This window comes from Schistocerca americana, chromosome 2 (genome assembly GCF_021461395.2).
Source record: "Schistocerca americana isolate TAMUIC-IGC-003095 chromosome 2, iqSchAmer2.1, whole genome shotgun sequence".
Classification (NCBI taxonomy): domain Eukaryota; kingdom Metazoa; phylum Arthropoda; class Insecta; order Orthoptera; family Acrididae; genus Schistocerca; species Schistocerca americana.
Window position 1 is genome coordinate 1008224068 of NC_060120.1, and position 24427 is coordinate 1008248494.

Genomic DNA, 24427 nt, shown 5'->3' on the forward strand with positions numbered 1-24427 from the left:
ATACACTCACTTCACAATTTAGTAATGATGAAGAGTAGGTTGAATTTTGAGGGAATAGTTAGAAAAAAATCAGTGCGTAAAGAAGTGGGATACGTAAGTAGTAAAGAATGAAGAAATACGCTTGAAGTTTTCTGAGGCTATAGAGACAGCAGAAAGAATAGCTCAGTCGGCTGTACAGTTGAAGTGGAATGGACGTCTCTAAAAACAGCAATCACAGAAGTTGGAAAGAAAAACATGATACAAAGGCGGTAACTGCGAAGAAACCGTGGGTATCAGATGAAATACTTCAGTTGTTGACAAAGGTGGAAGTGCAAAAACGTTCAGGAAATTCAGGAACACAGACATAAAAGTGACTTAGGTATGAAATAAATAGAAAGCGAATGGAAGCTAAGGTGAAATGACTATATGAATAATGCGAAGAAATCGAAAAAGAAATGATAGTTGGAAGATCTGACTCATCATATAGAAAAGTCAAAGCAACCTTCTATGAAATTAAAAACAAGGGCGGCGACATTAAAAGTGCATTGCGAATTGCACTGCTAAATGCAGAGGAGAAAGCGGATAGGTGGAAAGAGTACATTGAAGACCTCCATGAGGGGGAGGTCTTATCTGACGACGTGACAGAAGAAGAAACAGGCGCAATAGAGAAGATGGTAGATCCAGTATTAGAACCAGAATTTAGATCTTTGGAAGACTTGAACTCAAATAAGACAGAAGGGATCGATAATATTATGTCGGAATTTCTATAAACATGAGAAGAAGTAACAACAAAACGGTTATTCGCGTTGGTGTGTAGTATGTATGAGACCGGCGATATATCGTTAGACTTGCCGAAAAACACTATCCACAAATTCCCAAGATTGGAAGAGCCGACAACTTCGAGGATTATCTCACAGTTAGTTCAACGTCTCATGTATTCAAGATGAGTCAAGATGGTATTCTCAGTGAAAAAAAACAAAGCAGTAGGCTTTACCAGAAATATCGACCGTTAGACAATGTGTCTAATAGTGTATTTTAAATACGACAGTATGCCATCTTAGGCACTGGTTCAAATGGCTCTGAGCACTATGGGACTTAACATCTATGGTCATCAGTCCCTTAGAACTTAGAACTACTTAAACCTAACTAACCTAAGGACAGCACACAACACCCAGTCATCACGAGGCAGAGAAAATCCCTGACCCAGCCGGGAATCGAACTCGGGAACCTGGGCGCGGGAAGCGAGAACGCTACCGAACGACCACGAGCTGCGGTCCTTAGGCACTGTATAGCACTTAAAACAGTTGATAAAGGCACTCTGAAGCCGAAATTATGAACGTGTAAATGTAACACTGCAAATAAAACACAGTCTAATTGCGGTAGTGACTTTAAAGAGACATTTTAGATGTAGTGCTACAGACGAATGCTGAAAATTTGCTGGACTGATAGCGTAAGGAATGAGGAGGTCTACCCGCATAATCGGCGAGGAAAGGAATATATGGAAAACACTGACAAGAAGAAGGGACAAAATGATAGAATATACCTTAAGACATCAGGGACTTCTAGGGGGTAAAAACTCTACACGAAAGTCGAGATTGGAATAAATCCGGGTGCGTCGAACCACTCAGACGATCTATGATTTGGAAAAAAACAGAGAGAGAGAGAGAGAGAGAGAGAGAAAAGAATGGAAGAGGGTCGTTGTTTGATAACATAAAGTCCATCAATGGCTGAAAATGACCTCCAAGAAGGAAAACAAGGCCATTTCGAGTCAATGATCGGTTCAGTTAGACCAGAGACCCCAGTCTATACTTTGTAAACACAGCCCACACAATTATGGAGCCGCCACCAACTTGCACAGTGCCTTATTGACAACCTGGGACCATCGCTTTGTGCAGCGCCACACTCCAATCGTATCATCATCTGTTAACAATTAAATCGCGACTCATGTGACCACACCACGGTTTTCCAGTCGTCTAGGGTCCGACCGATACGGTCAAGAGCCCAGGAGAGGCGTTGTAGGCGATGTCGTGCTTTTAGCAAAGGCACCCGTCTGCTGCCAAAGCCCATTAAGGCCAAATTTCGCCACACAGTCCTAACGGATACGTTCGTCGTACATGCCACATTGATTTCTGCGGCTATTTCGCGCAATGTTGCTTGTCTGTTACCACTGACTACTCTACGAAACCTCCGTGCTCTCGGTCATTAAGTGAAGGCCGTCGATCACTGCGTTGTCTGTGGTGAGAGCTAATGCCTGAAATTTGGTATTGTCGGCACACTGGGATCTCGTAATCCCGAATTCCCTACCGATTTCCAAAATGGACTGTCCCATGCGTTTAGCTCCAACTACACGTCCTCATTCAGAGTCCGTTAATTCCCATCGTGTTGTGAGTGACAATTCGCAATTTTTCACAAACACAACTTTTATTGATGCAAGCTCACAAGGTAACAATAACGATGCCAGTAAAAGTCTACTAATTGAGGCAAACAAAAGGTCACTTCTAATTTTTCCTCAAAGGTTTGTGGTGACACACACACACACACACACACACACACACACACACACACACACACACACACCAGTAAGAGTCCAACTCAGAGACGAAGACGTAATCTTCAGTAGTCGAAGTGGTGTAATATGGGTTGCCGGCCGTCAGGGGCTACCTTGGCTCCGGCATAACACATCGTGTGGTCATAAACAAGTCACAAACATTTTCACATGAATAACCTGAATAACAATGACAGCTTCACCAATGCACTGCCATTTTATACCTTGTTTGTGCGCTAGTACCTCTGTATATGAATATATCCCTATTGCATTGCTTTTGTTATCTGAATGTATACTGTACAGTGTCAGTAGTGTCAGCAAAAGTGGAAGGTTGACTCACCAGCCCGGACCTGGACGCGCCGGCTGACGATGGTGCCGGCGGAGTTGTGGGCGGCGCAGCGGTAGGCGGCGCTGTGCACCTCTGGGCGGTAGCGCTCTGCCGGGAAGGGCGCCAGCAGCAGCGTGCCGTTGTCCAGCACCTGCCGCAGCCCGGACACCGCGGACGCCTCGCTGCCGTCCGACAGCAGCCACGAGATCCTCTGCAAGACACCGCACTGCCAGGTTCAGAGGGAGATGCAGTATGGGCAGTAAGGGTCCTGCCACAAGGTGCCACGAAGGGGGCACCTCAGACTCCATGCTGCTGCCATCCAGCAACCGTGGAGGAGAGAAAGGAAGAGGCACTGGGGTATAGCGAAGACGGAACACTCGTTTAGATTGACAATATCAGAAAGAAACCATGTCGCGGATTTACACTGATGAGTCAAAACCACCTGCTTAATAGGTTGTTTGTCCATGAGCCGTGCGTGGCTCGTGGTCCCACCATCATGTATTTTACATATTAACAGACTCTTCCGTCGGTTCTTGGTAGAACCACATAATAATAAATGAAAGGCACCAGTTTGCTTTTGTTTTATAATATCATTTTTATTGTTAACTTACTAGTAGCGCGCTCCGTTGGTGCGCCGGCCTTATAACTTGGCACCGTGCTGAGTCGGGCGGGTTGCGTCACCGACTCGCTAGGAGCTCAACGGGCAGTGCGGCACTATGTTTTCGAATTTTTTCAAATTGTTCCATCCTTGAGCCCCCGGTTCGCGATGTACGCTCCCCGGTTACAGAGGTCAGGGATCACACTTTATTAATAATTATAGTGAAAAGTGATATCTCCAGTTACAGTTGCATTTTCAGCAACTACACAAAGTCCTTTCATCCATACATGTACACTCCTGGAAATGGAAAAAAGAACACATTGACACCGGTATGTCAGACCCACCATACTTGCTCCGGACACTGCGAGAGGGCTGTACAAGCAATGATCACACGCACGGCACAGCGGACACACCAGGAACCGCGGTGTTGGCCGTCGAATGGCGCTAGCTGCGCAGCATTTGTGCACCGCCGCCGTCAGTGTCAGCCAGTTTGCCGTGGCATACGGAGCTCCATCGCAGTCTTTAACACTGGTAGCATGCCGCGACAGCGTGGACGTGAACCGTATGTGCAGTTGACGGACTTTGAGCGAGGGCGTATAGTGGGCATGCGGGAGGCCGGGTGGACGTACCGCCGAATTGCTCAACACGTGGGGCGTGAGGTCTCCACAGTACATCGATGTTGTCGCCAGTGGTCGGCGGAAGGTGCACGTGCCCGTCGACCTGGGACCGGACCGCAGCGACGCACGGATGCACGCCAAGACCGTAGGATCCTACGCAGTGCCGTAGGGGACCGCACCGCCACTTCCCAGCAAATTAGGGACACTGTTGCTCCTGGGGTATCGGCGAGAACCATTCGCAACCGTCTCCATGAAGCTGGGCTATGGTCCCGCACACCGTTAGGCCGTCTTCCGCTCACGCCCCAACATCGTGCAGCCCGCCTCCAGTGGCGTCGCGACAGGCGTGAATGGAGGGACGAATGGAGACGTGTCGTCTTCAGCGATGAGAGTCGCTTCTGCCTTGGTGCCAATGATGGTCGTATGCGTGTTTGGCGCCGTGCAGGTGAGTGCCACAATCAGGACTGCATACGACCGAGGCACACAGGGCCAACACCCGGCATCATGGTGTGGGGAGCGATCTCCTACACTGGCCGTACACCACTGGTGATCGTCGAGGGGACACTGAATAGTGCACGGTACATCCAAACCGTCATCGAACCCATCGTTCTACCATTCCTAGACCGGCAAGGGAACTTGCTGTTCCAACAGGACAATGCACGTCCGCATGTATCCCGTGCCACCCAACGTGCTCTAGAAGGTGTAAGTCAACTACCCTGGCCAGCAAGATCTCCGGATCTGTCCCCCATTGAGCATGTTTGGGACTGGATGAAGCGTCGTCTCACACGGTCTGCACGTCCAGCACGAACGCTGGTCCAACTGAGGCGCCAGGTGGAAATGGCATGGCAAGCCGTTCCACAGGACTACATCCAGCATCTCTACGATCGTCTCCATGGGAGAATAGCAGCCTGCATTGCTGCGAAAGGTGGATATACACTATACTAGTGCCGACATTGTGCATGCTCAGTTGCCTGTGTCTATGTGCCTGTGGTTCTGTCAGTGTGATCATGTGATGTATCTGACCCCAGGAATGTGTCAATAAAGTTTCCCCTTCCTGGGACAATGAATTCACGGTGTTCTTATTTCAATTTCCAGGAGTGTATTTTTTCATCATTACTAACTTTTCTACAGGAGCGGGTATACAATGTAAAAGGCATATTACTATGAACATAACTACGTCTACTTTGAGTCCTAGGGTCGATTCCACAAAGCAACATCTTGTAGGCAATAGCATCTCGATCGGCGAAGGATTCCAGTCCAGGAAGGGAGGCGTTTGCACAACGAACAATAGCTAGGGTAAACCACCCAGTACCAGAATTTCCAGTAGCGACGTCCAGGGTGGAATTAACTCTGCAGCCACGGAAAAATGTCTGAAGATGGCCTTGTAAGCCGAAAACCGGTTAACAATAAAAGTAATATTGTAGTATAAAAGCAAACTGGTGCTTTTCATTTATTATGTATTTTACACCCTGTCTTTAACGTACTTCCACCTCCCTACGTTAATTTAAATTACTACTGTCACTGAGTTGCTGCTTTGCCTGACCGTGAGCGGCGTTAGCAGCACGTATCGATATATCCCCTCTCGTAGTGTCTTTGCTCGACTGCTATTACTTTCCGGTCGTTGTCTGTCGTAAGGGAGTTCGCATCGCGAGTTCGGGTCAGCCAGTCAGTTGGAACGTGTCTGGAGCGCAGTCCGGACCTGCCAGTCGGGGAGTTGCAATGGGTTGGAGCAGCAGTGAGGTCTGCGTCGACATGGCTCGCCCGACCATTGCCGCCAAGCATCACTTGAGCCGGGCCACGGTCTTGGTCGAACGTCGGTCGGTAGTCCTACCGGACGACGCGTTTTGGCTCGCCGATCGTTCATGAGTCGGCTGTGTGTGTGTGTGTGTGTGTGTGTGTGTGTGTGTGTGTGTGTGTGTGTGCATCGACTCCCGATTTGACTTCGTGCGTGTTTAGTTACTGTTGGGTATCGTTCAGGTCTTTGTGTAAGTGTTTGTCAGTTTGTGTGTGTAGTTGGTGTTATTTCCACTGACGACCGTTTTAGATGTTGTCGGCATTCTGCGGCGAGTCGGTCGGTAGTTGTGGACAAGGGAAGTTATCTCCGCGTGGTGCAGTCGGCTGGGTCCGCTGCAAGCCCCTGCACAGTGTCGGAGCGTATGTCCGGTCGCTACGAGTTTCGTGGTTCATCGACTCAGGAAGTCAAAGTTGAGTAAAGGTTACAACTACCCAAGCCACGTTTATTTATGTTGTGGTGGTTTGCTTCGGTCGTTTGCTGTTGGTGAGGTTTTCCGGTGAGCAACACCGAGTGGTTGTACTGCTGACATTTAGCCGGCATGCGTTCAATTAACTATTTTGGTTGACTACGATTTGAGTGCAGTGAGTTTTTCTGTGTTGTGGCTGTTAGTGTTCTGGTTACCTGCCCTGGGCACTGACGTAAATTTAGGCAGTGTTCTTTGAGCGGGTTAACTATTACCGTGTTTCAAATTCAAGTGTACCAGCGGAATTTTCTGTCTAGTAGCCGTTAGTGTTCCAGTTACCAGCCCTGGCCACTAGCGTATTTGCAGGCAGCGTCCTTTCCTCGCCTGTTGCCGCTGTCCAACATGGTGTGTAATTTTGACAGCTAATACGTACTCAATTGTGGATTATCACGTTTGTAACATTGCCGGTTGAGGTTCTCATGTACTGATTGACGGGAAGCAAGTTGGTGTGTCGGTCGGTCCTCGGCTGCCCCCTGGTTGGGTTCCGATGGATCAAGTATAGTCGGGCTCACGACCTGTCTCACCTAAGTGAATGAGAGCATACCGACCTACCTGGAGGCCTTCTGAGTGCCACCGGTGTTTAATTATCTGTTCTCAGCTATTTCAAATTTTCAGCTTATGGTTACTGTTTGTTTCTTAAAATTTTGCAAAATTAATTTTTGCATTTATCTTTCAAGCTTAAACACTGTGGCCTTCTGCCTTTAAAGATTATGGTAATATATTTTGCAATTCTGAAGTTTGATTGTGGCCCTCAGCCATTTGTGTTGCAGCTTGTATTTGTTACCTTTTGAGTTTTAAATTATTTTATTGCTATCTGAATTAAATTTTTCATTTTTTTTTAAGATTTCTTGTTGCCCTTCTGCCTTTAAAGATCTATGGCAATATATTATAAAAGTTTCGGAAATTAATTGTCGCTCTCAGCCATTTGTATTGCACTTTGCGTATGTTGTTTTTTGAATTTTTTATTGCTATCTTAATTGGATTTTTATCTTGTTAAGATTTTATGTTGGAGGCCTTCAGTCATGAGAGTTTCTAAATTGCAATAAATTACAGTTAGAAGCAGAAACTGACTTCAGATGGGTTCCACAGGATCTACATCAGGCGAAATTGTGCGCCAAGACGTCAACGTGTGTTCTCTATAATGCTCTTCAAACCACTGTAGCTGGGTTCTGGGTTTGAGACACAGACAATTATACTGCTGAAAGATGACATCACCGTCGGGGAAGACATCCAGCATGAAGGAATGCTGGTGCTTCGCAGATGTCAGCGTGTCTTCGGTTACTACCACAGATCACATGCAAGCGCAGTAGAATGTTTCCCATAATATAATACTGCTCCCAGCCAGCCAGCGTCCGTGGCGCGCCGCACGTTTCGAACTGCTGTTCACCTCGATCACGGCGTCTGTGGAGGCGACCATCGACGTAGTGTGGCAAAAATGTGATCGTAATTTACGATGTCGTCGGGTCAACATGTGAGCGCTTAGGGATGCTCTGCTGCGGGGTTACATTTCCAACAACGTACGATGAACGGTATGCTCCATAAGACTTGTGCGTGCAACGCATTGTGCTCTTTCGGCAGAGATACTACAGATCTCCATCTAGCCTAATTTACACAGCAGATAAGCCTCTAACCCCCATGTTCTGTGAAGAGTCGTGGACGTCCAACCACTTAACGGCTAGTGGTAGCTTAACTGTCGTCCTACCACTTTCCACAGATGGTCACTAGAGCAGTACGTGAACATTCGACTAGCTTCTTCGTTTCCGAGAATAATCGCTTATCTCAACAGATTTCCTCATTTTCGGCCATTTTCGCTAGGATGATCCCCCGTCCATGCCTGCTCCGCTTACATACTTTCGTTACCGCGTCACGTGCCCGTCACGGCATCCAACGTCGAGGTGGGCAGCGATCATAATTTTTTGCTCCTCAGTGTATCAAAAGTGTCAATATGTTTCCCGAGTGAATTATTTGTACCAGTCAGTGCACCAATATCAGATTCTGGTTTCTGCAAACCCACTGTGGCAGGCATTTTTCCACTTTTCTCATTGGAATATGCGACACACACAACTGCTATATCAAACACTATGAGCACGCATCTGATTTAATGCCGGGCACATCCACGACTTGCGAAATATCCTGAAGTCTTCTACTGATCCTATGGTTGCATGTTGTTTAATTTGAATGATAATTACTGGATGAAGTTTACGAGTATTAGTTTTCTACGTGCTTCTGCATTTTTTTGCATATTTCTCTGTTAATTGGATACGTTTGTTTGGTTACGATGACTGAGCCTTTAAGAAAAAGAACAAAAACAAGTATTTATGTTTTGTTAGGCTGGTAATCCACAGCAACGGTTACAGAGCACCACAGACTGTTAGCAGGGAAAGGTGCGCCTGAGCCATGCTGCGGCTCGCGTTGGTGCTGTTTGCAGGTTTCCGCCCTCTGTCGGAGGCCAGACGGTATCGTTTAGTTGGCATGGTTACGGTTGTTTGTCTTCTTCTCGCGTTGATTCGCGCCACTCGGTTTCGCAACCGTCGCCTGTCCGGTAGTGGCACCAGCGGCGGTTATAGATATGTAGTAACTGTTGCCCTATCTTTGGGGCGACGTCGTTGTTCGCCACGGCCAGTTCGGTTGGGGACTCAGGAGGAGCCAGGTCCACACAGTACCAGAACATGCCGGGACCGCTGGCGGCACGCATAGCCTGCCGGATGGAAGGGCTATGGTCACGGGAATGTACGACCTCGTCGTAAACGGGATCCAGCAAGCTTTAAGACGAGTGCACTTCAATCCAAGTAGAGAAACCTCCAGCATTGTGATATCTCGCGATTATCCAGTGACTTGGGTCGTACTGCTGCTCGTAATGTCGCCGAGGTGAAGAGCAGCGAGTGGCTTGGGGAAGGCGGATCTGATTAGCTTTCCTCGTCTTCTTATTACTATTTACTGCGTTCAACTGGTTGCAATTTGTTAAGTTCAACCAGCGGTAATTTTTCTTGCCTGGTGGCCGCTAACGCCCCAGTTACCTGCCTTGGGGGTTAGTGTATGCAACGGCAGTGTACGTTTTCTCGCCTTGCCGCTGTTCTCCGGTAAGGCGTGTAGTTTTGACAGATTTCTTGATTGTAGGCCGATTGGTGATTCTTCTTCTCTGGTGGTAGTGATTCCTTTCTCGTTCCGGGCGCTCTAAGCACAGTATTCTGGGGCATAGTGCAGACCGCCAGTTCCGGCTTTGGCGTATTGTTCCATCGTTGCATTTGGTTTATCGGACGTCAAGTAGCTTCAGCAAGATTATCATTAGTCATTCGTTAGACTGCCACTAGTCGCAGTTACCATCCTCTGAAGTGAATTCAACTCTTGGCTGCCTGTCTCATCGCTCGCGAAAGTGTTTGTTGCTGGACCTTCTCAGAGGTCGATTCCTGGAGCATCGTCTGTGGCCCCTTGGTTCCTGTAAGAGAGGTGTGTTCTGGAAGGAGGTCTGATGGCCAGTAGTTCAGTGTAACACTCTTTCAGTCCACGCCTTCTGCGGGTACAATCTGCCTCAGAAACGTTTAAGGAACTTATGTACTGGTCCTAGTGTTTTATTATTATGTTATTTATTACAATACCTTGTAATGCCTACATTAAAGGTTATATATGTCTAGTTAATAGTTCTGGTCGCTTTCTGGAATAAATCTAGCAGTGTAGTGTTCATTGGATGTTATGGGTTGTGTTACAAAGTTTATCATCATCTTATTTCACCCATTTGGTGATCAGTTGCTAGTTTTTTAAATTAACCTTTGCTATCGTATTTGCTGTTTTACAGCAGGTTTCTAAGTTTTTTATATCATTGCCGTTCGTGGCGTGTAAGGCCTTCAGCCGTGAGTTTGGTCACTTGCCTTAAAATTCTAATTTGATATTTGTATTCACGCAGTAAGCCTTTAAAACCTTATTTACTGCCATTCCTGACATCCGATGTCTTCTGCTGCGTTTGTGGCGACTTGCCTTTAATATTTCAACACCTGTAATTTGTAAGTTGCAGCGAGTTTTAACATTTCTTAATTTATTGCCATTCCTGGCGTGTAAGGCCTTCTGCCCATATCACAGTGGCTTGCTTTTAAAACATTATCAGCTTTATCTGTATTTAAATGTGATATGATAAATTGTAACTCACTGAAAACACTATTATTTACACAGTTGTTTATTCCTTCATTAATAACGTGTGGTATTTTTATATATTATTGAGTATGGAATTACAGGTTTAAAATAAGTTGTGTGTAATTGTCAAAGGCAACCAACAGTAACTGACTGCGGCCTCGTCCACAGTCGTAACCGTATCGTGCCTTCCCTTGACTACCAGGTTTCAGCGCCAACAGTGGTGCGCGGCCAACGAAAACACTTGACACAGTAACAAGAACGGCACTTTTCTGAAAAAGAAGACGCACCACGAAGGAATTGTTTGAATGGGCCGGAAATAGGTACATGCGATGGACATCTACAGACAAACGTGATTACTATTTCAGAAATATTGGATGATTTACTTCTGAGAAAAAGCTTCACAAATTAAGCAAGTCAACGAATCGCTGGTCAACCTCTGGCCCTTATGCAAGCAGTTACTCGGCTTGACACTGATGGAGTTGTTGGATGTCCCTGTGAGGGATATCTTGCTAAATTCTGTCCAATTAGCACGTCAGATCGTGAAAATCCCAGGCTTTTGGAGGGCGCTACCCATATTGTTCCAAACATTCTCAATTTTGGAGGGCTGCGGTGACGTTTCTGGCCAACGTAGGATTTGGTAAGGACGAAGACAGGGAGTCGAAACTCTTTCCGAGTGGGACGGCAGTCACCTCGCTAAAATGAAAGTCTATGATAGCTTACCATGAAGGGCAACGGAATGGGCTGATGAACATTGCCGACTACCATTGTGCTGTATGGGTACCACGGATGACAACCAAATAGCTCCTGGTATGAAATGAAATGACACCCCAGACCATCAGTCATTGTTTTCAGGCGTATGGCGGGTGATAGTCGGGTTTATCCCACCGCTGCCGGGACGTCTCCATACACGTTTTCGCTGCTCGTCGGGGCTCAATTGGAAGCGGGGCTCATGACCGAAGCCAAATGTACTCCGTTCAATGAGATTCTTGGCCGAAGGTGCCAGATACAGCTGGAAACGGGCTTGTCGGTGTACAGGGTCAATGGTAGTCGATGCAAGGGGCGCCTTGAATTCAACCCCCTCTCTGTGAGCCGCCTATTAATGGTCAATGTGGAAACTGAAGAACCAGATGCACATCGGATCGTTGATGAATCCTGGACTCTCTGACAATTGCTCGGTTGTCACGCTCTGTCTTCTCTCTAGATCACTGTGTTCGGCCATGGTTCGCCCATTCCTGCCAACATCATCGATTAGTGGCATTCGCTCCTTTCTAAATGTCGGGTGATTCGCCGTTACTACAATCAACTGCTTTGAGCCCGCTACACGTCCGCTCTCAAATGCCGATATCTGCCTCTATTGTTCACACGCCTTTTTCGAGGCATACTTACTGTCCAGTTCAGTACACGGAGTGAAACTCGCGAAGACCTTATTCTCTGGTATTGACATGTCCTCTGATTACTGTTCTTGCCAGCTGTGGTGTGAAATTGCGCTGCAGCGTCACACATTCACTCAGTGGCCGCTAAAATTTAGTTTTGCATTTCCCGTTGATATTTGTGTGATCCTTCGTGGTGTGTCTTTTTTTGTCTTAGAATGTATATATCTATGCGTGGAGTCACCGTGAACAACGAACGATGGCACATTGCATTCATATTCATAAGCTTCTGGCGTCTGGCGTGATTGTATGGGATGCCATTCGGTACACTACACGGTGACCTCTGGAACGCATAGTAGGTAATTTGGACAACAGCTGTTACATTTCTGACGTATTAAGGCTGATGGCTGTGGACTATCATCGAAGTGTCAGTGATATTATCTTTCTAAACGATAATGCAAAATATCATGTTGCCCGTGCTTCCCTGACCTACTTCAGTACAGACGGTGTTCGACTGTTGTCCTCGAAAGAACTTTCTCTGAAACTTTCACGCACTGAAAACATCTGCGCACGGTATTTCCATCATGCTGGATGTCAACAAGGCAAAAACCTGAAATGATTCGACAAATTTGCAAGAAACCTTCGATGTTGCATAGAAATTGGTCGTTATTAACTGATGACTAGTTTTGGTCCTATTCAGTTCATTTTCAAATCAACCTATGGAATAGAATATAAAGTTTTGCAGTTTGTACAATACGTAAGGCCATGCCAAAATTCAGAGACTTTTTAATTGGTGATGGGATGGGGCTACACTGCTGTCAAATAATTGAGAAACTTCGTTGTAGATTACCATCAGCTGTTTATTTTTACGCTCAGTAACACCGTGTTACCGCTTTCGATCAGTAGACCATTATCAAGCGGAAGCAAAGCGTAACCAGCTTCTTACTTCAAATGTTACAGTGACGAATTGCTTACGCTTTGTTTCGACTTGATAATGGTCTAATGATAGAAAGCGTTAGCTGATGGTCATCTATAATGAAGTTTGACAGAAAAGTTTGACAAAAAGCTACGTATCACGTAAGTCACACAATAACATGCATCATGTACGAATGCTGGGCACATAGCAAACGCTTGTGGCTGAGTGCAACATTTTATTTACAAAATGACCGTATTGTGCTGTATGCTGCTAATTTATGCTACTTGGGCAAACTAGGATAGAGGGCATTGACTATGATTAAGGCTCACCTTTGATTATTTCGCTGCAGGCAGCACGGTACGGTCGTTTTGTAAATAAAATGTGGCACTCAGCCACACATACTCGCTATGTGGCCAGCATTTGTATGTAATGGATCTTGTTGCGTGACTTTGTGGTGTACAACTTTTTGTCAAACTTTCCTGTACTTTGGTATAGCTTTCAACATCGCACAAACTGTAAGACCTTATATACTGTTCCACAGAATGATTTTAAAATGGTCTGAAGAAGTCCGAAACTAGTCATTACATAAAAAAAACACTTCGCTGCAACTTTAACGGCCTTTATTCCAATTTTATTGAATCTGGTCATGAGTTACCGAAACTCAGACACATCACCAATAACAGCCACTGGGATGGATCAACTGTGGCATAGAGCTATAGTAGCGTTTAGTGGCGTATCTGTATGTGTCACCCGAGCTAAACTATATGATCAAAAGTATCCGGACACCTGGCTGAAAATGACTTATAAGTTCATGGCCACCTCTATCGGTAATGTTTGAATTCAGTATGGTGTTGGCCCACCCTTAGCCTTGACGACAGCTTCCACTCTCGCAGGCATACATTCAGTCAGGTGCTGGAAGTTTTCTTGGGGAATAGCAGCCCATTATTCACGGAATTGTGCAGTGAGGGGAGGTATCGATGTCGATCGGTAAGGCCCGGCACGAAGTCGGCGTTCCAAAGCATCTCAGATGTGTTCTGTAGGATTCAGGTCAGGACTCCGTGCAGACTAGTCCATTACAGGGATGTTATTGTCGTGTAACCAATCCGCCACAGGCCGTGCATTATGAACAGGTGCTCGATCATGTTGAAAGATGCAGTCGCCATCCCCAAATTGCTCTTCAACACTGGGAAGCAAGAAGGTTCTTAAAACATCAATGTTGGCCTGTGCTGTGATAGTGCGACGCGAAACAACATCAGGCGCAGCCCGCCTGCATGAAAAACATGATCACACCGTAAGACCACCGCTTCAGAATTTTACTGTAGGCACTTCATATTCTGGCAGGTGACATTCACCGGGCATTAGCCATACCCACACCCTGCCATCGGATTGTCACATTGTTTACCGTGATTCGTTACTCCACACAACGATTTTGCACTGTTCAGTCGCTCAATCTTTACACTCCTTACACCAAGTGAGGCGTCGTTTGGCATTTACCGGTGTGATGGGTGACTTATGAGCAGCCGCTCGGCCATGAAATCAAAGTTTTCTCATCTCCCGCCTAACTGTCATAGTGCTTGCAGTGGATCCTGATGCAGTTTGTAATTCCTGTGTGATGGTATGGATAGATGTCTGCGTATTACACTATTACACATTACGACCCTCTTCAACTGTCGGCCTCGTGATGACTGGGTGTTGTGTGATGTCCTTAGGTTAGTTAGGTTTAAGTAGTTCTAAGTTCTAGGGGACTGATGACCATAGATGTTAAGTCCCATAGTGCTCAGAGCCATTTGAACCATCAACTATCGGCGGTCTCTGTCAGTCAACAGACGAGGTCGACCTGTACGCTTTTGTGCTATACGTGTCCCTTCACGTTTCCACTTCACTCTCACATCGGAAACAGTGGACCAAGGGATATTTAGGAGTGTAGAAACCTCACGTACAGACGTACGACTCAAGTGACACCCAATCACCTGAAGACCTTCGAAGTCCGTGAATTCCGCGGAGCGCCCCAGTCTGCTCTCTGACGATGTCTAATGACTACTGAGGTCGCTGATATGGAATACCTGGCATTAGGTGGCAGCACAATGCATCTAATATGAAAAAAGTATTTTTTGGTGGTTCAAATGGTTCAAATGGTTCTGAGCACTATGGGACTTAACTGCTGTGGTCATCAGTCCCCTAGAACTTAGAACTACTTAAACCTAACTAACCTAAGGACATCACACACATCCATGCCCGAGGCAGGATTCGAACCTGCGACCGTAGCGGTCACGCGGTTCCAGACTGTAGCGCCTAGAAACGCACGGCCACTCCGGCCGGCTTTTTTGGTGGTGTCCGAATACTTTTGATGACATAGTGTATGTTTTCTCGACGTCGAGCCGGGTTAGAACAGTGTTGGTACCAGAGGTGACAGATCGCGGTATTAAATTTCGCACTCTGTATCCACCGAATTACTTACAAATAAATCATGTTTTCTTCTTTCTATACCGTAAATGCACGCCAATAACATTTAGTTATTTGCTACCCTTGCTGGTTTAGCAATTTTAATGGACAGCAAGACATGACGAAATGAAATAAACGTGGAGTAGTGTGCACGCTGTGTTCAGGTTTTGGGAGAATACAGGGTGGTTGAGATTAGACTTTCGCTACTTGAGAGTGTTCCCACAAAAAATGAGTGATCGTAGGACAATGAAACGTTGTGAAAACATGTGTAAGGGCATGCGAAAGAGAAATAACGAATAAACCATTGTGAGAAAGACTTTTAATTTTAACATCAGAGGGTACCATTTGTTAATTTCGTACGATGTTTATGTTCTAGGTTACAAATGTTGCTCACTGTGACGACCAGCTGCATTCACGACAGCCTCTAACCGCACTACTGCTGCTTGAGATATATCTCAGGAAATGGTGGCTACGTCTCTCGCTATGTTCATCTTCAACCTCCAACAGGTGTTAGTGTCCCGCTTGATAAACCCTGTCCTGCAGGTAAACCTCCAGCCAAAAACTCACAGGGATTCAAATCAGGTGATTTTGATAGCCATGCAGTTTGTAACGATAAACATTTGAAGCTGCCTGCCGTACGATCCTACTGCCACCAACATACAATGCGCGTAAGGACTACGAAGCTAAGATTCGAGAAACTGGGGTTCATAAGGAGGCATACAGATAGACGTTTTCCCCTCGCTCTATTTGTGAGTGAAACAGCAAAATGTTCAAATGTGGGTGAATTCCTAAGGGACCAAACTGCTTAGGTCATCGGTCCCTACACTTACACACTACTTAAACTAACTTATCCTAAGAATGACACACACACACCCATGCCCGAGAGAGGACTCGAACCTCCGTCGGGAGGGACTGCGCAGTCCGTGACATGGCGCCTCAAACCGCGCGGCCACTCCGCGCTGTGGAACAGCAAAGGAAATGAGTAGTGATGGTACAGTATACTCACCGCCACGCACCGTACTGTGGGTTGTGGAGTATCGATGTAGGTGTAGACGAGAGATTCGGTTTCCTCCAATGTGTTACGGAGTTACCGAGTGACACCACGAGCAACATCAGGTCGTCGTGTCGTTACTTGCGAAGAGCGGCATCTCTGTTGCTGTGGTTTTGATAATACACTGTACATCCCTGCTCACCTTGTCCAGTCCCAAGTTGATTGTCGGCAGTTTTATTGCACACTGATGCTGTTGTTTCAGCCATAGGTCGCCGTAGCAATGCCGACGCCTAACGGCAGGTCATGACGCAAATCCTGCAGCGCACTGCCTGAACATCATTCCTATGACGCAGGGTACACATACCGGAAATAGTTTTGGGTCTACACTGGCTCAAGTAGCGAAGGTTCCGTTATACCCATCTTGTACAAAGACTTCGCGGTCTGAACATTAGTCTGGTAGTGGAATCACTCACCGGAGGCGGTTTGCCGTGTGCCGCACAGTGAATGGCGACACCGGAGGAATTGGAGAAGTCTGCACGGTGCGGTGGCTCCTGCAGGAACACCGGACCCTGCGACGCTTCTTCCCTGGATCCCAGCGCCACACACCATCCTGTAAGAAGGCAATGGTGCACAATCAGAAACATATACTTTTTGAAAAACTCGGTGATGACGTGGCAAGCAGTCCACAATGTATAACAATGTTGATTGTCAACATAAACCAATTTAAACGCCTCCCATGCTCAAGACACACCAGAAATTGTACAGATTTATTCAAACCGCCATCGTCGCTCATACACAACAGCAGCAATTTTCTTATCACAATCTTTGCTTCGCATCCATTCATAGAGGTTCACCTTACTTACAAGGTACATTCGCGAAGTGTCTCGCAACCATTGAACTCATGTTTTACGCGTAGGCATAGCCAACCCACTAGGTGACAGTAATGCACATTTCAGCTGTTCGTTTTAACTGTTTCGTAAAAGAACGTCACTTGCAGGTAATCTTTGCACGCGGCAGCATAGTGCCTTGGCGGTGCAAGAGAAGTATATCCTGACCCTATACTATTTGAGTATGAGTGATATAGTGAACTGTAAGAGGACATGAAATTTCCCGGCAGATTACATCTGTTTGCCGGACCGAGACTCGAACTCGGGACCTTTGCCTTTCGCGGGCAAGTGGTGGTGGCGGTGGTGGTTAGTGTTTAACGTCCCGTCGACAACGAGGTCATTAGAGACGGAGCGCAAGCTCGGGTTAGGGAAGGATTGGGAAGGAAATCGGCCGTGCCCTTTCAAAGGAACCATCCCGGCATTTGCCTGAAACGATTTAGGGAAATCACGGAAAACCTAAATCAGGATGGCCGGAGACGAGATTGAACTGTCGTCCTCCCGAATGCGAGTCCAGTGTGCTAACCACTGCGCCACCTCGTTCGGTACGCGGGCAAGTGCTCTACCATCTGAGCCACAGAAGCACGACTCACGCCCCGTCCTCAGAGCTTTACTTCTGCCAGTACCTCGTCTCCTACTTTCTAAACTCCACAGAAGCTCTCCTGCGAATCTTGCAGAACTAGCACTCCTGGAAGAAAGGATATTGCAGAGACATAGCTTAGCCACAGCCTGGGGGATGTTTCCAGAACGAGATATTCACTCTGAAGCGGAGTGTGCGCTGATATGAAACTTCCAGGCAGATTAAAACTGTGTGCCGGACCGAGACTCAAACTCTGGAACTTTGCGTTTCGTAGGTAATTGCTCTACCATCTGAGCTACAGAAGCACGGGACACGCCCCCTCATCACAGCTTTACATCCACCAGTACCAATATCTCAGATGGTAGAGTACTTGCCCGTGAAAGGCAAAGGTCCCGAGTTCGAGTCTCGGTCCGGCACACAGTTTTAATCTGCCAGGAAGTTTCATATCAGCGCACACTCCACTACAGAGTGAAAATATCATTCTGTAAGAGGACATTTTTTATTTGTGTCTGTATCTCGCATAATGGGAATTGACGTGAACAAGGTGTTAGTGGTTTTGCGCCAGATTGAAGTTAGTGGTTTTATACCAGAATGAATTAGAGATTGTAAACGCTAACTTGGGGTTGGTTATGAAACTTGAAGACGCCGCTATCACTGAAATCCTAGAGAATGAGGAACTGGTGCGAAGGCCTTTCGAGGACTTTACTGATGTTGAACCAATTTATGAGCCTCTTACTGATGATGTAGCTGATGACTATGTTCCTTTCGATTACGTCAAGAAGGTAATTGAGGCATAAAGAATGGATGGTCATTCAAGATAATCGTGCGTCGCTTCAGATGGATCAAGGCCAGGAACTATCTTGTTATCAGAGATATTATGAACAACAAGCATCAAAAGTGGGAAAATCAAGGTCATATCAGAGTAAGTTTTGCCTCCTTTTCAAATGGGAAGCAGCATGATGCGTATGATGTTGATAAAAGATGGTAGACATCTACAAAAGCTAGAGCGCTTGGACTGACGGATTTCAAAGCTGGATTTACCTGGGTGTGGAATTTTAAGGCAGTTCAGAAGAGTGTGAGTCGCAAAGTTACGCAGTTTGTAACGTATAAACATGCTAAAGAGCAAGAAGAGATAGAGAATTCTGAGATTGAAATTGGTACTGAATACACACACACTATCTTTCCTAAGTATCCAGCAACTGAAATGCTGTGTACCAACCAACCTGCCTTCAATTATGACATACACAGAGACCACACACTATCTAGCGTGGGTGAACGCGACATTCACAGACTTCCGTAAACAAAGTGGTTTATTTGGTCCTGTTGTGCAACAGAAAATGAGCCGACCACCGAACGTATACGTAACGCCTTGAACAATGATGGGATAGCTGTCTCTGTTACAATTTTGTCTAGTTTTGAATTGATTTTCACTCCACCAACAAGACCTGTTCGTAATGCGAGATAAACACATACAGGCAACAACCATTCCACATGGCGCAACGTTCCTTCTTCAACCTTTCTACATATACTTTTTTCGCCACTGGAAGAAGTTCGCTAAACGATTTTATGAGCGTTTTACTCGAGAGCATGGATAATGAACTCTACAGTCGTAACGCTACTATCAACCTTCATGTACTTGTCCATAATCAGTTCAGTGCCCCGATATTCAACAACATGATCAAGCATGCCTAGAAGAAAGCTACATTTCCAGCTGAATGTTATGCTTTTGAAGCTCCTGATAATGTTATTTGGAATACGGAAGATTCAAGTTGCTCAACATACAACTACACAAATGCATCGTTTATCCAATGCACATATTGTCATCTACATTTGTGTTTGAGAGATCTCTAAACCAAGACCCACAAACATGCATGATAATAGAAACGTACAGCTACACAGAGTAAATAAATAAATACTAATAATCATTATGTTGTACCTGTGTTTCCTATCCTATTTATTGTTACACCACTATCTATAAACATCACCAAATTGGCCGGGAGACCCCGAGGGGTAGGTTAGACTGCCTAGATGGAAAGGGATTACTTTCGCAGTGCATCTTTGTGGATGCGTCAGAAGTGTGTCTTATGTGTATTTCTAGAGAGTAGGTTAGTGTAATGAATGGATGTGTCGTGTGGTGCTATGTTCGTGTTATATAATGATGATGACAGTAGGCATACAGCCTACTCCTCTCGATTGGCACGAAGGAAGCCGATAAACGTAACATCCCCATCCGACGGACGGGTCACCAACAACAGTTTCGCATGCTCTAACTTCATGAGACACTGCGGAGAGGTATGGAATTAAATCCAGGTCAGTGACACAAATGATAGCGATCAGGAACCTTACGCCACCATCTCTCCTTCCCTTGGCGGCCAAATACTGGCGGTGAAAATTAACATCCACAACTAGGATTCGAGCCGGATTACCTCCGAGTCCAGCGCCTCCAGACAATCGTGCATCAGCGATCTCGGCTAAGGAGGGCGATGATCAATGAAAAAAGACGCCTTCACTGATCGTAATCAGATTGTAAGTTACCATTGACGATATCCTTACCGAGGATCGGTATTAGAACGTCATTTCTAATGACTGCGATATCGCTGTTGTCCTCGAAGCTTTTAGGAGCTGTAGTTACTCGACAGCAGTCGGGGAATCCCAGGTAGGCTGCGCACGCTATCGAGCCATTGGAGTGAGCAGGTTGTGGTCCACATGCGTGGATAAAACTTTAAATTGTCTGAAAGTGATACAGTAGTATCTGAGTCGTGTATATGATCGAATATTTATGGGAAGGAAAGATACTAAATCTATATAGAATCGTAGTTTCGAGCAACTGGAAGACAGTAGAGACCGAATAAAATTCATCGCTAGCACGTTGAAAACTAATTTCTTAGGCGAATATAAATAAAAATAGAATTTCGGAAGTAATCTTGAACAATTCAGGGTGAAGTAACTAAGTAACTGAAATATTCGGCCGTGAAATAGAAACGGGCTTATTTGGGTAGGATAAGTGATGTTGGACTGAGACGAACTGAGGGACAATAACCATGCTATAAACGAACAAATAAAATGTGGTTTATACAGGGTGGTCCACCTGAAGTTTCGGATGAGATTTTCTCGAAAACTATACATCGGGTAAAAATAATTGGTAAGACAAGTTCGTAAACTCAAAGGGGGACATCAAACGATACTACACGTAACCTCCAGTCCCCACCGCATTGGGTGGGGTGGGGCAACTTTTAAATCTGAAATGGAAACACCCATTTTTTATTGCAGATTCGGATTCTCCATAAAAAAGTAATCAAGTTTTGTCTGAAACATTTTTAAGCCATTTACAGATGGCGCTGAAATTGAGAATAAAGTACAATTGGGGAAGAACTCTGATTTATTTACAATTATCCGAGAAAGACGCATCACATTGATAAAAAATGTGAACGAATTCTTTCGTTACGCAAAATAAAACTATTTTTGTACAAAATGTACTGTATCCTACTGTTAGTGTTACCCAGGAACAACGACAAGGATGTAGTAGAATGATGTTCCCATGGGGTGCTTCGTTAGTGTGAGTCACATTGCCTCTCACAAGTTGGGGTGCTTAACTAATGAAATTAGCCACGAAGAAATTGTTCGAAATCTTTGTGGTATGGCTGCACATGCTCTTCATATGCGTTGCTCCATATCGTTTCGGATTGTGGGCTGTCTTTCATAAACAATTTTTTTTTTAAATCAGGAGATGTTAGGTCTGGTGAAAGTGGAGGCCAGTCAATTGGTCCGCCGCGTCCTATCCACCGACCAGGGTACCGCAAATTTAAAAGGTTCCACACATTTTTAGCATAATGGGAGCTGCTCCATCCTGTTGGAACCACATTCGTTGCCTAGTTTCTAAATCAACATCTTCCATTAGCTCCAACAAATGATCGCGGACAAGTTGTAAATAAGATTCCCCAGTAATATTTCGCTCAAAAAAATACGGTCCTATCAAGTAACCGCCTAAAATTCCACACCAGGCCATTATCGACCATTTGTGTTGAGTGTCAATGGGTCTGTGCCAGTGTTGATTGACAGGGAACCAATAACGACAATCATGACAAATTAATTCGCCATTGTTTTTGAATGTGGCTTCATCGGTGAACGTAACGTATCTAATAAAATCATTGTCACCTCTTATCATTTCCAAGGCCCATTGGCAGAAATGCACTCGTATTTGCATTTCTTTCGGCGTTAATGCCTGTGTCGGTGTGACATGATATACATGATATTTATGTGGCTTCAAAATCCTCAAAACAGTTGATTTCGGGATTTCCAGTTTGTCACTGAATCGCACGACTACACATTTTGGGATCCAGTTGAACACAGGCGAGAACGGTAAGGGTACGAGCGTCGTTTTCATTGTATTAGCGATGATGAGGTGGACGGTGCATGTGCCGATTTCGGGCTCGTTGAGTGAAATTTTGAATAATGATTTCGCTTGGATGTCGTCTGTTTGGGTAACTATCCGCATTCAATTGTGCAGCCGCAGCGTAATTGTTATGGCATTCACCTAAAATTAACATCATATCAACAATCTCTGTAGGAGGGTAGTGAGCCATGTTTCACCAAAGAATAATTTACTTTCGTCAGTTGATGTTTACGTTTCACAATCTGAAAGTGAAGTGACGTCTGATCGCATTGCACATGCATTCATACTGAGCCACATTTCGCAATTTGGCCACGGTAGCGCCACAGTCGGATGAGTAATGCAATTGTGAAGAGATCCCTAATGAGATTTTAATATCATTCCGCCTCCCTCCATCAAAAACTGTGGCGGGTAGGATGTATTTTGTAAAAAAAAAAAAAAAGTTTAATTTGGCGTAATGAATGAATTGGTGCACATTTTCTTATCGATTTGATGCGTCCTCCTCGGATCATTCTAAATAAATCGGAGTTCTTCCCCCAACTTTAATTTTTCTCGATATCAGAGCCATCTGTCAATGGTTTAAAAAAATGTTTCAGACCAAAATTGAATACTTTTTTATGGAGAATACGAAACTGAAATAGAAATGGGTGTTTCCATTTAAGATTTAAAAGTTGCCCCCCACCCCTCCCAAGGGGGTGGGGGCTGGAGGTCACATGTAGTATCATTTGATGTCTCCCTGTCAGCTTGCGAATTTGTCTTACCCACTATTTTTACCCGATGTATTGTTTTCGAGACAATCTCATCCGAAACTTCAGATGGACCACCGTGTATGAGGGATTTTTATAATTTCAGAAAACTCATAAAAATGGCCCCCTGGAGATGTACGATGCAGTGCGCAAGCGGGTTGACGCACATCTTTCAATGTAATAGCCGTCTGGACATCTAATGTAACGAACCCTTTTCATTCATCCGAATGCCTAAAATTTCAGTGTTGAGTGAACACTTCAGTTATCCAGAGAAGCAGAGTTAGGAGGGGTGGTGGGGCAAAAGCTCGCGTGATTATTACTGTGAAGCGCAGTGTGTTACCTGGGTGAGGAATCATAGATCATCCCTGATCCTGGTTACAAGCTGCATTTCGTAGTAACGATTATATAGATCTAAAGAAGACTTACGAATCGAAACTGGCAATCTGAATAAAATGTAACAAGTGACACATATGGCGTGCTTTCATTGTAGTTGCAGCGGTCACGGTTCCCAGAGACATCATGTCTTCAAATATTTTTCATGCTTCATTGTGGTACGTCGCCTAATGTTGTCACTCTTAGTGACGAGTATCAAAAATTTGTGAAAAACTCGCTCTGCTTCCACTACTTGTCGCAAGTCAGATCATACAGAATCGAGATATTACTTTTCTTTTTTGACTCATCAGTCTTCTGACTGATGAATTCTTCTCCTGTGCCAACCTTTTCATCTCAGATTAGCAACTGCAGCCTACGTCCTCAATTACTTGCTGGATGTATTCCAGGCTTTGTCTTCATCTAGACTATCTTTTTACCCTTTACAGCTCATTTTAGTGCCATGGAATATTCCCTGAGGTCTTAACAGATGTCCTACCATACTGTCCCTTCTTATTGTCATTGTTTTCCATATGTTCCTATCCTCATCGATGAGCGGACAACTTCTTCATTCCTTATCTTATCAATACACCTAATTTTCAACATTCTTCTGTAACACCACGAACCAGAGGCTTCGCGTCTGTTCTGTTTCGTTTTCCCACAGTCCATGTCCCACTACCATGTAATAATGTGCTCCGAACGAACACTCTAAGAAATTTCTTCCCAATATTAAGATCTATGTTGGAAAATAGCAAACTTCTCCAGAAACGCCGTTTTTCCAGTGGTGGTCTGCTTTTTATGTTCTCCTTGCTCTGGCCGTCATAGTTTAATTTGCTGCCTAGGCAGCAGAATTCGCTAACTTAGTCTACTTCGTGATCCCCAATTCTGATGTTACATTTCTCGCTGTTCTCATTCCTGCTACTTCTCATTACTTCCCTCTTTCTTCGATGAACTTTCACAGCGTATTACGTACTCATTACACTATTCATTCAATTCAGCACAACCTTTATTTCTTCTTCACTTTCACGGAGAACCTTATTAAAATCCTTTCACCTTGAATTTTAATCCCATTCTTGAACTCGTATTGCACTCATTGCTTCTTCGATGTGTACACTGAACAATAGTGGCGAAAGACTACATCCCTGTCTTACACCCTTCTTAATCTGAGTATTCCGTTCTGTGTCTTCCACTCTAATTATTCTCTTTTCTTTATTGTACGTATTTCCCTACAGCTTACCCCTATTTTTATCATAATTCCGAACATCTCGTACCTTTTTAAATTGTCGAACGCT

General features: G+C 45.2%; 1 protein-coding gene across 1 annotated transcript in view; it reads right to left on the reverse strand.

The window, feature by feature from the left end:
* LOC124594622 (Down syndrome cell adhesion molecule-like protein Dscam2) overlaps positions 1 to 24427 on the reverse strand; it is a 191172-nt gene that overhangs the window by 155126 nt on the left and 11619 nt on the right. The window contains exons 2-3 of the mRNA XM_047132994.1: positions 16640 to 16776; positions 2865 to 3063 (exon numbers count right to left, since the gene is read on the reverse strand). Coding sequence (XP_046988950.1) covers positions 2865 to 3063; positions 16640 to 16776 — 336 coding nt within the window. The remainder of the gene's footprint in view (positions 1 to 2864; positions 3064 to 16639; positions 16777 to 24427) is intronic.